General features: G+C 39.6%; 1 protein-coding gene across 1 annotated transcript in view; it reads left to right on the forward strand.

Annotated features, from left to right (window-relative positions):
- Positions 1–13091, forward strand: part of LOC113446750 (gamma-aminobutyric acid receptor subunit beta-4) — a 53039-nt gene extending 39948 nt beyond the window's left edge. The window contains exons 8-9 of the mRNA XM_026716533.2: positions 1167–1423; positions 2479–13091. Of these exons, the coding sequence (XP_026572318.2) occupies positions 1167–1423; positions 2479–2856 (635 nt within the window). The 3' untranslated portion in view covers positions 2857–13091. The remainder of the gene's footprint in view (positions 1–1166; positions 1424–2478) is intronic.
- Positions 13092–17045: the final 3954 nt, after the last annotated feature.

Below are 17045 nucleotides of genomic sequence, written 5' to 3' on the forward strand. Positions count from 1 at the left end.
AGTTTTGTAATAAGTAAAACCTGGGGCAAGTCTGATTTGGGTAAGGATAATGGCTGGGGTTATAGTTGGTCAAAATATTACTGGGACAAGAATTAAAAGAATGTGGATAAGTTAAATGGTTTTTCTAAAAAAAAAAAGTGAAATATCAGTTACATTAATATTCTTGATTGCCTTTTAAAAGAATGAATTCTGGAAATTAAACTTGTAAAGATTTGAACTTCAACAATTCAGATTATTATTCATATTTTGGTTCATCACACGGTCAGCCAGATGTTCACACTAGATTTGGCATTCTTGTCTACCTGTTGAGCTGGGATAGGCAGATGTGGATGTTTGATGGTCCTAAAGGTCTCGTCTCTGGATGGAAGCTCTTCTGAGCAAAGCCACTTTTTGTAATTGACCGATGGTGATTTTTGTCAATGCCCGTGGTGTTTCAAGTGGTGCTCCAGTTGATTAATAGCATCATTGCTATTGTGTACTGTCTTGGTTTTTCTTTTGGCATTTCTATTTGCAAGTATTTGTATTTTATTATTCTTATTTTGATTATTATTTTGCCCAGTTCCCAGAAATTCTGGGAAGTTTACAAATGTTTTAAGACATTAAAAACACAAAAAACAACAAAAGCAAGGATAAAGATAGCAGGATGACGAACCAGGTGGGAACAAACTAAAACAACCTAATTTAAAAGGAGACTTCAGTTCACTCCCATAAAAATGCCAAACCCAGTCTAAACACCTGGCTAATTGTTCCACCAACCACAATAATATGCCACTCAACTCCCAGCATCTCTGCATCAATGTATGCTCAAACCCACAAGACTTGTCTTGCAGATCTTGTACAGCATTGTCAAGTGGATGACAGAGCAACCTGGGATGTTGTTACAGTGATTATTTAATCCAGAATCTGGGCATAAAAAGGGCAGGCCACATGGCCCCTGAGGAGAGGCACTCCACCCAGGAATCAGCTTTCTTTTGCAGAATTAGTGCAGGCTTTTCACACAATCATCCCTCCCTGGTGCCCTGTGGGTTTTTTTTTTTTTAATTATTATTATCTCCAAAAATATTTTCAAAAAGTGCTATGCAGCTGTCCTTTCTCCACTGAAAATCTTTTCCTGACAACAATACATTTGAAAGGACTAAATGTGTGCCTGAACTCTCCCTCCACAGGGGTCACCACAGTCCTCACCATGACAACCATCAACACGCACCTTCGGGAAACCCTGCCCAAAATCCCCTATGTCAAAGCCATCGACGTCTATCTCATGGGCTGCTTTGTCTTCGTGTTCCTGGCGCTCCTGGAATATGCCTTCGTCAACTACATTTTCTTCGGCCGAGGCTCCAGGCAGCAGAAGAAACAGAGCGAGCGTCTCAACAAGATGACTAACGAGAAACACCGATATGAGGAGAAGCGGGCGAGAGAGCAGGTTGGTTGCTCTCCTCATGGCAGATAGAGAGCAAGGAGGAGGATCTTGAAGGTTACGTTTTCCTTTGACAAACATATATGCAATTTATTATTAATTCCAATCTTCAAGTAATTGTTATCTTTATAGAGATAAAACATACATATACACATTTCTTAAATATGCCTTGTAGCATTCCCACAGTTTAGTTTCATCCCAAAGCTTTTATCACTTTTATTCTTCATTCTGTTCCTCTTTGGGGTTTTCTTTACTACCGTCTATTTTTCTCTTGATAAAAGTTATACCTTTCTCATTTTTTGTGACAATCTTTTTCTTAGATGCAGGTTTTCAAATCCAGAGTCTCTTTCGCTTGGTCCTTCCACTACATGTCTTCCTTCTTTGTACTTCTTCCTGCCACCTACTTCCGTGGCCTCTATAATTCTGTGTCTATAATTCTTCTCACTCTTTTCCCAGCAGCTCTCATATCCTTTTTTCCTTATCTCTATTTTTCATTTGCTCTACTGGAAGAGGGATCTGTTTTCTAATATTTGTTCTTACATAATGTTTGCTTTCTCTGCCTGCAAACGCTTTATAGGTAGTTCTTAGATTACGACCATACATTCACTGACTGTTCAGAGATGCCAGCGCTGAACAAATAGTACTCAAATCCAGTCCTTGAAGTGCCAGCCACTAAACCTTCCTCGTGGCCATGTGGTTTTTGACGCTCCCTGTTGGCTTCATATGAGCAAAGTCAGTGGGGAAGGCAGCAGGAAGGCAGAAGTCACGATCATGTGAGGTCTTCTTTTAACCACCGACAGAGTCCTTAGATTACAACAGTAACCAGGACTGATGGAATTGCCATTGCTAAGTAACATGGTCAGATGGCATCATTTAGCAATAGAAAATTTGGACTCAATTGTCCTTGTAACCTGAGGACAACCTGTACTTTCACACTCGATTCTTTCCATGCAAATTTGTGAAAAAGCTGCTCAAATAAATGTATCATTTATGACATTAACACCTGTGTTCAGATATCATCCATTGTACAGATGGAATGTTAATCTCTGGCTCTTTTTCAGGTGGACCCTTATGGCAACATTCTTCTCAGCTCCTTGGAAATGAACAATGAATTATTAGCTTCTGATATGATGACCTCAGGAGGAGAATCACGAAACTCTGTCATGTCCTTTGAAGGATCAGGAATCCAGTTCCGCAAGCAGCTGGGACCCCGAGATGGTTTTGGGCATCACCCACCGCTAGAACGCCACGTCCCACTGACCCACCATGCAGCAGCCCGTAATCGTGCCAACTGCCGACTCCGCCGACGATCGTCCAAGCTGAAGCTCAAAATTCCTGACCTAGCAGATGTCAGCACCATTGACAAATGGTCAAGGATCATTTTCCCCATCACTTTTGGATTCTTCAACCTGGTTTATTGGTTGTACTATGTAAATTGATGCCTGCAGACCAGAGAAAGAACACGGGAAGACACTCAGACTATGACAACAATACAGGAGTGTGGTGATCTTTGGGGTTTGGTTACTCTCTTGATTATGACCAATTTTTCACTCCATCCCCACCTTTGATTTACATTTCTGCAAATTGTTATTCCTCTTTTCAGCACATGATACACACACAGAGTTTGTGTGGTGGGCTATGTGGGTTTGTTGAAGGGGGAGAGCATGGTTTTCAGGGATTTTCCTACCTTCCCTCCCTCCCTCCCTCCCCCTCTCTCTTATGCTTGAAATACTTCACCCCCAGGGATGGGTAGGGGGGAGATAATCTCTGTCTCTTTTAATTCATTATTGCTGCTAGTTTAGTTATTAGGGTAGTCTGGCAAAAGTTAGCTTTACAATGTGTTGGCGAATGCCTGGCCATCAGCTCCCTTGACTCACAGATTTTGCAGTTCCTTACCTGTGAGGTTATTCCAAGAGTTTTTGTTTCTTCATGGATTCTTTTGAAAGACGGAGCTACATTCTCCCACAGCATGAGTTTGTTTTGTTTTGTCTCACCTTCTATTTTATAGGTGCATAAGGGTTTGTTTAAAGCAATAGAACCCTTATTTTGCTACCTGCTTGGGCAGAAACTGGAAATTACCAACGGAGGAGGGGAGACATCTGCTGTGAGTGTGTTGAGGACAAAGGCATGTTTGCAAGCTGCATTTACAACTTTCAGAAGTTTGGGAGTGTTTCCTTTCCTGGGGTGAATGTATGTTCTGGGGTGAGGGAGGGGTTTCTATCTTCCATTGGTGGGATAGAACGGTGAGCTGTAGGCGTAAAAGAAGGCAGCGGCGGTGGCTGTTCTGTATCCCTTCTTCAGGTTGACTTTGGCCGGACTGAGTGGGCCCCTTTTGGGCTGCCACAGCTTTCCCTGCCACTGCCCTTATTTCTTGATGCCTGAGGTGGACTTGAAAGCATCTCAGGTGGCAGTAAAGCTTAGATGGATCCTTTCTACAGTTCTTTTTATAATCTCTTTTGATTGGATATAGTATGACCAAGCAGTAAAGTCCATGAAGTTATAATTATTTGCAAATTCCAATGAGCAAAATTGTGGCCCATGATCTGTTGTTTATTTGGTTTTATTTTATTTTATTACTTTATTTTGTCTTCTATTTTATTTACAGAATAACAGGGTTGGAAGGTAGTTTCAAGGTCTTACTGTCCAACTCCCGCTCAGGCAGGAAACCCTATAGCATTTCAGAGAAATGGCTGTCCAATCTCTTATTATAAACTTCCAGTGATGGAGCACCACAACTTCTGGAAGCAAGTTGTACCACTGATTAATTGTTCTCACCGTCGGCAAATTTCTCCTTAGTTCTGCTGTAGGTTGCTTCTCTCCTTGATTAGTTTCCATCCATGGCTTCTTGTCCTGCCCTCTGGTGCTTTGGGGAATACGTTGAGCCCCTCTTCTTTGGGGCAGCCCCTCAGATACTGGACGACTGCTATCATGTCACCCCTAGTCCTTTTCATTGAACTAGTCATTCCTAATTCCAGTAATCGTTCTTTATATGTTTTAGCCTCCAGTCCCCTAATCATCTTTGTTGCTCTTCTCTGACAACATTTATACAAAATGTATAATGTACAAAACTATATGGTGTAATTGTATAATGTAAAATTCGTTTAATTTATAGGCTGCCCCACTTTCAAATAACTCTAACTAGCAGAAAATTAAAAACCAGTTTATTAAAAGAAACAATCGAAGAGTAAAATCCCAAAACATCAAGAAAAGTAAAGCTAAGTATTACAATCTTTTCAGAGATTCCCCATTTTATGAAAAGAGACAACACAAAATTATTATTTGACTAAACAACAATTCTAAGCAAACTTCACGAAATTTAGAAAAACAACTAGTCTTCCCACTTTCTTCTAAGATCTTATAAACTAATCCGTGCATTTCTGTTGATGCTTTATATTTCTGAAAATCTGATATACCTTGTACATTATCTTTCGAGTATTCACACCTAGCCAAAAGAAAACCTTTTTAACCTCTCTCTTACACAAAGGCTTTTGATATACTATTTTCAAATTCTTACTGCTAGCTGTTCAAGTATAATCACTAATTTCTTTCTTTAATTCTAGTATTTTTTTACATTCTCTGGAACATCTTTCCTTTTTGGGACATGCTCCTTTTGAGTTTCATTTCATTTTTCCAAATAATTGTAACATTCTATCATTTAATGTAGCATGTTTAAATTCTTCCACTTTGTGAAAGAACTCTAGATAGGCATACCGGCTATTTCTAGACTTAAACATTTCTTGTGATCGCTACATCAAGAACCAACTTTGGATTCCTACATATGAACCGTATAACAGTTCCTTAAAAATCGCTTGCAAAGATTTGTGATCAGTCTCTACTGAAAGTTGTTTTCTGGAAATAGAGACAATTCTTGTATATCCAAAAATGATAGGTAACATTTCTTTTTCCATCTGAGAATAATTTAGTTGTGCTTTGGAGAGATGCCAGAGGAAAACTTCCTCGTAGCAATACTGCATCTAAATCAGCTAGCCTCTGCTGATGGCAGTTTCTCACCTTATATACAGGGTGCCTCTAATAAGGTGCCTTTGTTAACAACTCTCTTAGTTTATTAAATTTGTCTTCATCAATTGGCATCTACTGTAATTCCATTTCTGGAAGATGTTTTGCTAAATAATTGCCCGTACTTAAATATTGCTCGATACATTAATAATAGTATCGATCTTCATTTTGTCAGGTTTCACAGCACTGGAATTAACATATGCCCCAAATACTTTACCTCATTTAATCTAAGCATACATTTTCATTTATTTAATTTTTTTCTCCACCTTTTTGAAAGCTTGTTAATTCTTGTGTTCTTATTTATCCTTAATCTATGCCAGAACATCATTAAATGTCACAAAGGACAAGACTGCTTCTAAATCATCTAGAATCTGCTGCATTTTATAGACTTCTGGAGAAAAAAGAAACACCAAATCAACTTTTAATTTGTACTTATCAAAAGATGTACTAAAAATTCATATCTCCAAATTCCTGTAATCTAACTGCATTTTTTTTTAAAAAAAACCCTGCATTTTGAAAACGATAAAACCATTGCATTCTCGCTCATTCTTCTTTTACAGTTAATAATAATAGTGTTTTCTTAAAATAGTTTTATTTATATTCTGGGAACCAAAGCATATCTTTGTTTCCATCCTAGTTTCTCCATAATTAGTACTCAGTTTACTCATTCAGTCATCCACTTTTATTACAACTCCTGTGTTCCATTCTGTTCAGTTTTTGTCAATTTTTATGATGACCGGACTATTGCATAAGAAGTACTGACTAATTCAATTTGAATCATTTCATTTCATTTACATTCATTTGAATAATGTCCTGTTAGGTATCTAATTAAAAATCAATTTTTAAATGCATATGCTATATGCTACACATGAATTTAAAATTCTACTTCTTGCAAAAACTCTCAATACAAGATTTAAACGAATTACTGTGCTTAACCTAAAGCAGTCCTTGTTTTAAAATCCACAACTATCAAACCACATCCACAAATATCAAACTCCTAGACATATACCTGCAATTTATTTCACATTTTTTCCTGTAACTATTCAATAAGATCCAGCATATACTTATGCCCCCCGTAAATCTTAACATTTCAGTTTTGTACAATCTCTAATTAAATGAACATTTATTCTCTCTATTTTAAATATTCTAGTCAAAAGTTCTTCATGTGGAGCACATAACATGTTTGCCATTAATTCAATACAGTTTTGCAAAATGATTCAGCTTTGTTCTCCTTCGTTCTGCTTCAAGTGCGAGGCAGGTTGTTTTAGGAGGATAAAGTCTAGGTAGGTATTTCTACTCTCCGCCCTTTGGCATCCCAAGTGATTGCTAAAATGTAGCTTTTGTTGAGTTTAACATTTTACTCCTCAGAATTTCCGTTTCCTTTTAAGTAAGTTACAGCCGACTCCTCAGCTCTACAAACAGCAACAGCATCTTCCAACATTATTAATCATATTTCTGTAACTGTTTTGGGTTTCATTCCCCAAAATGTGCTGCAAGTTTTAACTTCATTACAGAGGGAGTAATATCTCATTTTTGTTTCTTTGTAGGCCTTTCATAATGTAATATTCTCGGTCAATACACAGTAATGTTCACATTTCTCAAACAACTTTTGCAGCTTTTGTTTATCAGACGGCTGGTCAGTCTGTAGTAAAGACTTCCGTTGCCTCATCTCCAGCAACATGCAGAAACAGCCTGCCTGTAATTTCTCAATCTTTGCATTGTCCACTACCCACCCAATGCAGCTCAAGTCTTTGCACCCATTTTCTCCAGCTTTCAGTACATGTCCTAACCTATCTGGGACTGCGGCTGATATGTACTAGAAATTCCAATTTTTCTTGTTTTTTTTTTTGATATCGTGCTACATTTGTTCCACTATTCAATAAGACCAAACAGAAATAGCCAAAATCCATATCAAATATTCATGTAAGTTTTACTGCTACCAGTTTACATTAGGTATAAAAAGCCACTTGTCAGCATCCAGAGGTAACTCTTTTGATCTACTCATCTACCCCAATTATAATTTTCCTTCTAAGTGGTACAACTTGTAACCACCCCAATTCTCACAGTGCCCACACTGATGCCAAATATCTAGATGGAGTCCTGGAGGGTCTCTGAAGTTGGACGTCAGCTGCAGTTAGAACAACCAGACGTTAGCATCGCTCCACTTTTCTCTGGGTGTGGAAATCTCTATGGGAAACTAAATAATTCTGCTTGGAGGTCTCCATGAAGTAATTATGAATAGTGATGATCCCACAAGAATGTGTGTGCCAACAGAATATTAACTGATGAAGGAATTATTCATTTTCTTATTTTCTCAATCTTGCAAATACACACATTTTCCTTCACCTGTGCAATTAAAATTGCTCCAAGTCCAGTTCTTGACGTAGATAATCTAGAAAAGTTTAATTAATCTAGAAGTCCTGGGCATCCCGTTCTATCTTGATTCTTGTTGTGCTTGTTTTCTAGGTCACTCTTGATCAGCTTTTCAAAACATTTTTGTTCAATCTTCTTTGATGCATGCACACAGTTGAGATTTAATCTGTTTCTCTGATACTGGAGAAGTAACACAGAAGAGAATAGGAGTAGAAAAGATCTTGATGAAATGCTTGATGAGTCTGCTGATCATCCTGGACTAGTCAAAACTCAGGATGAAGTATTTCCATCACAATTCCTTTTGGGCAGAAAGGAGAAGAAAGAAAAAGAAATAAATAATGTCAGAACTCTCAGGACAGCACAAACTATAGGCATGCTTTGTTTTCTTCTGCTGGCACAAAATAGGGCCACCACCACTCAGGGACTTTGTGAATTGTGGGTGCCGTCCAATCAATCACTCCATATTTCAATATCCCACTCCTTCCTCAGGGAGAAAAAAAAAGACGTATATGAATTAAACAATAGACAAGAGCAAAGTGGACTGAAGTCAGCATGATGTTTCGGAGGCCAAGCTTCATCTACCAATTTGCCTAATCAAATTGCTGAGCCACGGTTGGGGAAGATCTCAGCTCAGCAAATGCGATACAAGGACTTTCAGCAAGCTAATCATTGCACAGGAATGGCTAACATGCATCGAGAGTCCTGATAGAATAATTCATAGTTTTTGAGATCAGTGCTCATTTACAAAATGAATGGGGAAGGAAAACTAATAATTAACAGCATTCAATCATTAACAGCATGTCAGAGAGTCAAGGCTGCAGAGCAATGCAACTTAGCAGCCGTGGGGTAATACCTTCCACATCAGATGGGTCAGTTGCACCATCCAGACCAACTGAGCCTTTCGATCAAGTTCATGTGACTGGCTCCAGAGAGCGCCGTCAGCATAGGAAGAGTGGGTTGGTTGGGAACGGGTACCTGAAGAGTCTCCATTATTGCTTTGCATGAAAAGTTCCCTGTTTTGAATACTGCCTCTCAGTGCAGGCCAAACTGACCTACCTGGTTAGCCTTACGATTCAATGCAAGGGTGATTTCTGTGTTCTTGTGTGCCTCTCCTTGAGACAGTAAAGGGAGGAAAAGGTTTGTCAGAGAGGCCTCCAGCTTTTTGTATGTGTGTGTGCGGGTATGATTTTTGTTTTACAATTTTGTTGTTCCATTCTCTAGGCAAGAAAATCAGATGGAACAAGCAAGATGGCAGGAGAATTGTAGTTTTTTCAGAAAGACCCTTAATTCGGAAACACAAACAAGGAAGGTTGCCCCTGCCATTGGCATTCTTGTGTTTGGTTGCATTAAACAACAGGAAGTGGGGAAAGGTGGAGTTTAGCCACATGCCACAAGCTTGATTTGGCACCAGTTTCTTTTCTTGTGTCCTCCCCATATGAAAAAAAGGGTGGGGGAGAGGGATGTTGGGTCTGGAAAATAAAGAAAACACTGCATTTATTTTTGCCCTTTGGAAATAATAAGCGGTAGAAATCCAAAGATTTCTCTGCTCAGGAAAAACACTATTTTCTGTTTCTCATATTTCAGAAAAAAGAATTAGAGCTCTGATCCCAATGCACAGCAATGAGCAATATCGGTATGTCAGAATCCTCCATTAGAATTAGGCCAAAACTATTACAAAAATAAATTTCAGAGGGGATTGGAAAATAAAGTTCCCTGCTCCAGTTTTTCAGCACTGCTGTGTTTCTGCCTAGTGTTTCCTTTCAGCTAACACAGTAGCTCTGATCAACGGGTATATCAGGGTATGAAACGTACAGTACAGTTGAAGAAAAATTGTATACTATGTCAGCCCTTATTGTCTTCAACCTGAGAAAAGCAATCCTACATGCTGTCCAGTTGTTCTCTCCCTGCCAACCTTGTGCAACATGTGGATTGTTACGTTGTGGATGTAAGACTTATCTTAGGAGGAAGAGAAGTCTTTCCATGGCTGTACAACTAGCACCATTATTCATTGCGTTCTCTTTTTCCTTACTAAAGTTTCATGCTGTCTGTCATCGATGAACATTTTAACAATAGTTCTACCCTCTCCTCTGAGGAAGACATTTATTTCACCCGACAGTCTGTATAAATCTCATTTTTATACAGAAAAATAAGGTGACAATGTTAAATACAGAGGTAACATGGGTAGAAATGGTAAGGTGAACAAGTTGTGTAGTTGTAAGAGTATGAATTTAATAATAATGATAATAACATCTGCCTATCCCAAATCCTTAGAAATGACTCAATAGGTGAATTGAAGTGCCAAATCCAGTCTAAGCATTTGGCTGATGGTAAATGAATCATAATAAAAATAACATAGATGAGATAGCAGCCCATAAATCTAATATATAAATATGATGACATTATAGGTTCTCGGGAGGAGGGGGAGGAAATGGATACATATGAAGACCAACGTAAACAAAGCAGCTGTTTTTTCATAAATTGTGTATGCTGTATAATAATACTAATTCCTGCCATTAATGATGGATAAGGGCTGGAAAAAACAGTATGATAGGACTAAAAGAAGGAACCGATTAGTTAACAACATTCATAAGATGCCACGAACAAGCATTTAGGAAGGCAGGGCACAATGTTCACGTCCCAGCATCAGGAAAATTTCTAAATGAAATGCTATTTGTTAAATTCAGTAGATAACTGTTTGAAATACTAAGTAATTTAGGTCTAAAATGCTAATACGCTACAGAATTTTTCTTACTGTGGTCACACGTATGCAATCACCACCTCTCAGGAGTGGAAGAGCTCCTCGGTGGTGCTTGATCAGGCCACAGGGCTCAACGGGAGAGGAGCTCAACAGTGAACAGTGAACCAGATGGTTCGCTTGCAGTGATAAATGTTGAAACAGGGCACTAAATAAGTAGATTCAGTTCCTATGTAGCCAGGGTGCAAGGAAGTGTTCATCTTCTGCATCATGGCCGGCAGTGGCTTATGCTGCTTCCGTGCCTACTTTTGAGGACAGAAAAAGGCGTTGCTTGGCCAGGCTGGGGGTGACGGTGGGAAATTTCAGGAAGGAAGCCATACAGACAGAGTCCTTGGCAAGATTATTACCAAAGCCATTGAGAAAGACATCAAAGGTGGTATCTAATCCCCAAATTTGCCTACATGATTATTACTGTTATCTTTCTTTCTAAAGAATTCTGTTTCTGTCCTGGGGCAAGCAACGTATTACACATGAATAGACTTCCTAAATGCCACATAATTTATAATGACAGAATATGCATTTGTGCCAAGTGGGAATTCTAAGTTGTGCCAGGTAGAAGTGAAAGGAAGTAACTGCCAGGGGACTAGGCAGCGGTTACACAGTGTTTCAATGAACAGCTGGAAATTTATACTGTAACGAACTTCTACCAAAACTGGAAAATGGTGTCAAGGAGAAAGAAGACCCTGCATTCCGTCGGTACTTCCTACCTTCCCATTTTGGATGGAAAAAGAAAACTCAGTGAGTTTAGCAGGGTTTGACTTCACTCTTCTTAGTTTTACTTTCTCTCAGGCTTTGTAAGGTTGCGTTCCAAACTTTAGGAAAATGCGGCTTTCCAAACAAAGCCTCTTTAAAAGAAGCGAGTACAAGACCGACCAAGGTCAGTCATAAGGCATCTGAATCCGGACAGGAGACTGAAAAACATACAGTTCGTCTAACTCGTAAGCTTGTGGTCTGTGAAGCTTTTTATACTCTTATTAGAACTTGTTATTTCTGTGCTGCCAATGGTTAAGCTCTGGATCTGGCACGGGAACCCTACTGTTCCAGTTGAGAGCGTTGAGAATCCACTGTGGCCACAAAAGCCTTCTCTGGAGGCAGTGACTAAAGAAAAAAGAAGACAGGGTCTGATCAAAATTTGAATATTACCTGAGTCAATTCAACTGAAAGTAGTAATTAATATATAAACATCAAGTAATTTCCCTATCATGTTAAAACTAAGCGGGACTGCAGTTCACTGGCAAGTTTTGAAATTGCTCTGGAGGTCTATAGCCTACACTGTAGAGGACTACTTGCTCAGAACACTTTCAGGGCTGTAATTACGTTAGGTGCTTTGGGTGTTGGTGTTTAGGCAACAGGAATTTCTGCTTAATAATTTAATATCAAAACAAGTTTTAGACATGTACTATGGCCATTTATCCAAAAGTGGCCTAGTTTTGCATGGCAAACAACACTGCAGTTGACCAGGAGGCATAATTTAGCCCTGTGGTGCCAACAGCCATCTCCATAGACTTTAGCCGCATCGGAACGTTCACCAGAAGCCACGAGATATGCCTCTTCTGTCTTCTAAGAGACCGTCTGACCAACTTTAAATAAAACCAGGAAAAAGTAGAAGATTCTATTATCATGACCCGGGAGCAGATGTTGCAGTAGAAACTGTTCTGTCCAACCTATTTAATCTTTCTAAACAGGTTACTTTGCATCCTACACAAAGAAGAGAAAAGCAGCTTTTTAATTATATTTGATTTGCATTTTGTGCATGAAATGTTGTTTTATATTTTTTATTTTCCTTCACGGAAGCAAATTCTGCTTTACAAGTGTACAAAGCAGGAAAGGAAATAATCTTTCTACAAAGTGACTTAGCTGTAGATTTTTGTATAAAAGCAAGAAAACAAACAAAACAAAAAAGAAAGAAAATAAAATAACTTAAAGAGCCATCTTTGTCTACTCTAAGGTGTGAAAATGCGATTGGTGAGCAAATACTTCCTTTTCACAAGCAGCCACTGCTTGCGAGCGGAAAATTATCCAGAGCTCCTGCTCTGCAGAAGACAGAAAGCGATCGGAAGTGCATATTCACCAATTGCTTCATTAATAATGTGCTTTCAAAAACTGTATCTTTTATTACATAGGTTGACTTTCCCTTTTGATTCTGTTACTTTAACAGTGACAGTTTTTGAAAGATGTCAAGGAACTAACGTTTAAAAAAGAAACTTGAACATAGTTTACAGTTTTGTATAAAATACGGTCAATATTAACTGTGTTTTTTAACAATCATAAGAGTGCCAAACAATGTAAAGTGCGTACATTCATGTTTTTCCTTTTTTGTTTTGAAAAGTCCCAAAACCCACAGACACATGCATGCACACAGACACACATACCACACATCCCTAACTCTAATCCTTTTTAAAGAAAAATCAAATGGCAATGTATATGGTCTAAAATGTATTTTAAAATTGTTAAATAATAATTGGTCAGGAATTTTTTTTTGTTTTTTTTTTTAACCCACAAAAAAAAAAATAACACTTTCAAAATACAGCTTGATAGAAGATATGTTTATTTCTTTCCCTAGTTTGAACGTAGAAGTGTTTTGTTTCATTTTCGATTTGGGGAACACAACATCCCCGAATAAAGGAAGAAGAGGGGATGTCTCTTGGCAGTAGTGCTGGGGGGGACAGGGCCAGAATATAAGTTTTGGTCCTTGAGGTATTGGACGGGCACGGATTTAGTATAGAAACTTGCTCTGAATCATATGAGAATGGGACTGGGGCAGGAGGAGGACCCACACAAGGGCCACCAAGCCAATTTGCAGCCTCTGCTGCTTTAAAAGTAGCTGCCATGCAATGCTTGAGCACCAGTCAACAGTCACAAGTGCTAAGATCCAAAACACACGTATCGATGCACACAAGAGAGAACGTGCACAGAGGCTCCTGCAGGTGTCCCAATGCGGCCGTGATCACCAACTAAGCAATAGGCTGCACGTTCTGAACGCTTAGAGGTGTCCAGCAGTCGTGATCATTTCAGCTCATAGCTGATCCAGAACTGAACTTGAGGATTAGCCACAGGGCTGGAATTGGGTGGGATTCTACCGGTTCTATCCAGTTCTATAGAACCCCTTGTTAAGTTTCTAAGCAGTTCATAGAACCGGTAGTTAGAAGCAATCTTTTGTTTTTTTCCACCTGTATTACATTCTTGCCAGACCGTCTAGACTTCCTGTCTCTGGAGCTTGTGAGGCTTGGCTTTCTTAAAGGGGAAGGGTTGTTTTAAGATTTTTACACTGCTGTTGGGAGGAAATACTCCCCTGGACAATCAGCACTTTGAAGAAATAATTGAATAATGAAGCAAAGCTTTTAGTGACAGGGAACCAAGATGAGTGACAATCAGCAAGGCTGCTTGGCTAGCTAGAAAGATTGACATTCAAACTTTACATACCATTTCTGAGTTTTGGTCTAAAACTGTTTTTTGGTGGAAGTTAATTCTGTGCTTGGTGATGTTTAATCCCGTGTTTATTAATGGGATAATTTTCCCTATTCAGCTTCAACAAGCAACAGCTACTGTTGTGATTTAATTATTTGTATTGTGTTTGAATTTTTTTCTGCCTCATGGTTTCTTTTTCTATCTGGGGAGGGGGTCTTCCTTCACTGCTTTTTAGTACTATCTGGCACTATCCTTTCGGGGTATACTTCCCACAGGCAGTATGCAAGCTTAACACTGATTTTTTTTTTACTGCCTTTCTGGGTGGCATGTGACTTTTCCTTAAATCTGGATGATTTCTTTAGGATATCTTGTGAGGTGAGCGAGACCAGCCGGCATCTTTACATGGTGCAAATGGATCTAAGGATTGTTTTTCCTGGGTGTGCGCTTTCTGGAGAGCTTAAATGACCTATCTGCTAAAAGGTTTCACTTTATGAGCAAGAGATGGTTGCTTGATACTTATCACTGCATTTTAACTATTTTCATTCCTCAAGGAGCTCCGGCACTCTGCCTGATTTGTAACTCCAGCTTGCAGGTATTTTTAATCTAAAGATTGGTATTTAGGGCAGCTTTTTGCAAGCAAAGCTTTTTGTATTTTTTTACAGGTAATCCTTGCCTTACAATAGTTCACTTAGTGACCATTCAAAGTTACAATGGCACTGAAGAAAGTGACTTAGGACTATTTTTCGCACTTATGACCATTGCAGCATCCCCACTGTCATAAGAGGCCAGGCAAGGAGAAGCGCCCCTTGATGTGAGCGATGTCGAGTTGGCCATGCCCACCCAGTCACATGCCCACCAAGCCACACCCACCAACTAAGCCATGCCCACAGAACCGGTTGTTAAAAATATTGAATCTCATCCCTAGCTGGAATTAAATATTTTCTTCTTGAGAAAGAGAGCAGAAGTGGCTGCCTTGCCAGGACGTGACCCAGGATGTCTCCCCCAGCCTTTTCCAGAGCCCTGGTGTGAAAGAAGAAGAAAGGAAACCATATACAGCAGCTTTCTTGGATCAGGCATGGAGCAAGTGACTTTTCGGGTTTTCAATAACTTTCCCTAGGACGTAGGATCAGAATCCCAGGGACACCTTAGCGGAAGAAAGAACATTTCTATCTCAGGTGCTCAGGCAAGAACACTTTCAAGGGAATTTGTCCTTTCAGGGATCAACACTAGGAGGTGATCTAGCAGGCAACTGCCAAGACTAGAGCTCCCAGAACCTGCCCATTCAGTATCTTTGTTCCTCCCCTGGCATTCTCTTTGGAGGAGCCAGGCAAATGAGGCATCAGTGGGCAGCGGGAGAGTGGGGGGCAGCAGCAGGCGGTCATCCCAGGAACAAGGGATCTCCTAGGGCATCTTGCTCAAGAAATACTGCACAGATCAATATTTTTTTTAGGCTGAGGCAAATATTTAATTATTTTCAGCTGCCTTGAGCCTAGGTCAGGGGACAACATCTAGCCCGCCTAGGCCAATTATGAAAGCTAACTTTAAATTTCCTTTTTTGCTGTCTTGAGTGAGTTCCTTCATTCTTGCTCCATGGCCTTAGTTTCCTCAAACGTCTAGGAAATCGATACAAACTTAGAAATATTTCCCCAAAGTTTACACCAGGACAACTTTTGAGCTCCATGGGAGCCAGAAGTGCTGTAGACAACCAACTGTCAAGAAAATGTAGTTTCACTGACAATTCAAAATCTTTATGAAAAGGGTCCCCTAGGCATAAAGAGGTATTCTTTATCCTTCATTTTAGGCGTTCTTTGTTTGCTTCTTCCAAATGATTTACGTTATGTGTATTATGAGACCAAAAGGACAACATAACGCCATGCCAAGCCATATCACACCACACCGCAGCATAGCATAGTATCTTGAAAGAGAAAGTTGTGGAATGAATCGTAGCGTCTCAAATGCATCATTGTCCCAGCCATTGCAGGCTTGTTGTTGTTTTGTTTGTTTATTCAGTTCACAAGAAAGAAAAAAAAAGCATGAAACCCAGGGACCGCTGCAGTTGTACTTGGCTTGAGGTACAGGCAGAATGGCTTTCCTTCAGCAAAAGCAGCAACAGAGAGCAGTTTGTATCAGGCAAAATATCCAAGGCGGTTTTGGTCCAGATTCTGCAGCTTTCTAGGCCATTCAATCGGGCTTGTAGGGAGTGCAGCAGAAATGCACATTATATGAGGACTGGACAGAAGCAGCTCTGGAAAGACACTGTTCTAAAGAAAAACACGGCAGGGTAACGATCACAGTCAATATTTGCTTCTTATTTTGCCAACTTATTTAAGAATGAAAATTTTTCTTGTTTTCACCATTTAGGCATTTATTTGCTCGTGCTCTAGCATCCAATCTGAGATGGGGTGCTGGCTTTTGCAGGAAAGTGACAAGTCAGATCCACATGCAAGGATGTCAGCAAATGTGCTGCCTAAGGAGAAACAAGGAAGCTTCAGTTTGTATAGCAGTTGCAGAAACTCTGGAGCATAAAGTGAAAACCATTCCGCCATTTCTTCCAGGAATAGCTAACCCATTCCACAAGAGCCACGAATAGGTTTAAAAATATAAATAATACGAAGTCATGGGGTTTGAATAGTTTATAAAAGGCAAAGATGGCAGAGAGATTATCAGGCACCCACCATCAGTTAGAGAAAGTCTGCCATTCTTTATACTAAGACATTTTAGGTGGTATTCAGCAGGTTCTGATCAGTTCTGGAGAACCAGTAACAAAATCCCACCAGTGATTTTAGCCAGTTGCCAAGCATCCGAATTTTGATCACATGACAAAGAGGATGCTGCAAGCCATATATATGAAAATTGGTCCTAAAGTCACTTTTTTCAGTGCAGTCATAACTTTGAACGGTCAGTAAGCGAATGGTTGTAAGTCGAGAAAGAGTAGCAGTTCAGCTTCCACTGGGGGCAGCGTTGTCATAGTAGGAAGAATGCCGAAATTGAGATGTTTTTCTTCTAACAAATTGTTCTTGAAAATCCGATTAGCCTGCATGTTTCTGTCGGGACTCCTGGGAGCCAGTCTCCCGC

The sequence above is a fragment of the Pseudonaja textilis genome, chromosome 12 (assembly GCF_049901715.1).
Source record: "Pseudonaja textilis isolate UNSWEBS1 chromosome 12, rPseTex1.2, whole genome shotgun sequence".
In the NCBI taxonomy this organism is placed as follows: Eukaryota; Metazoa; Chordata; class Lepidosauria; order Squamata; family Elapidae; genus Pseudonaja; species Pseudonaja textilis.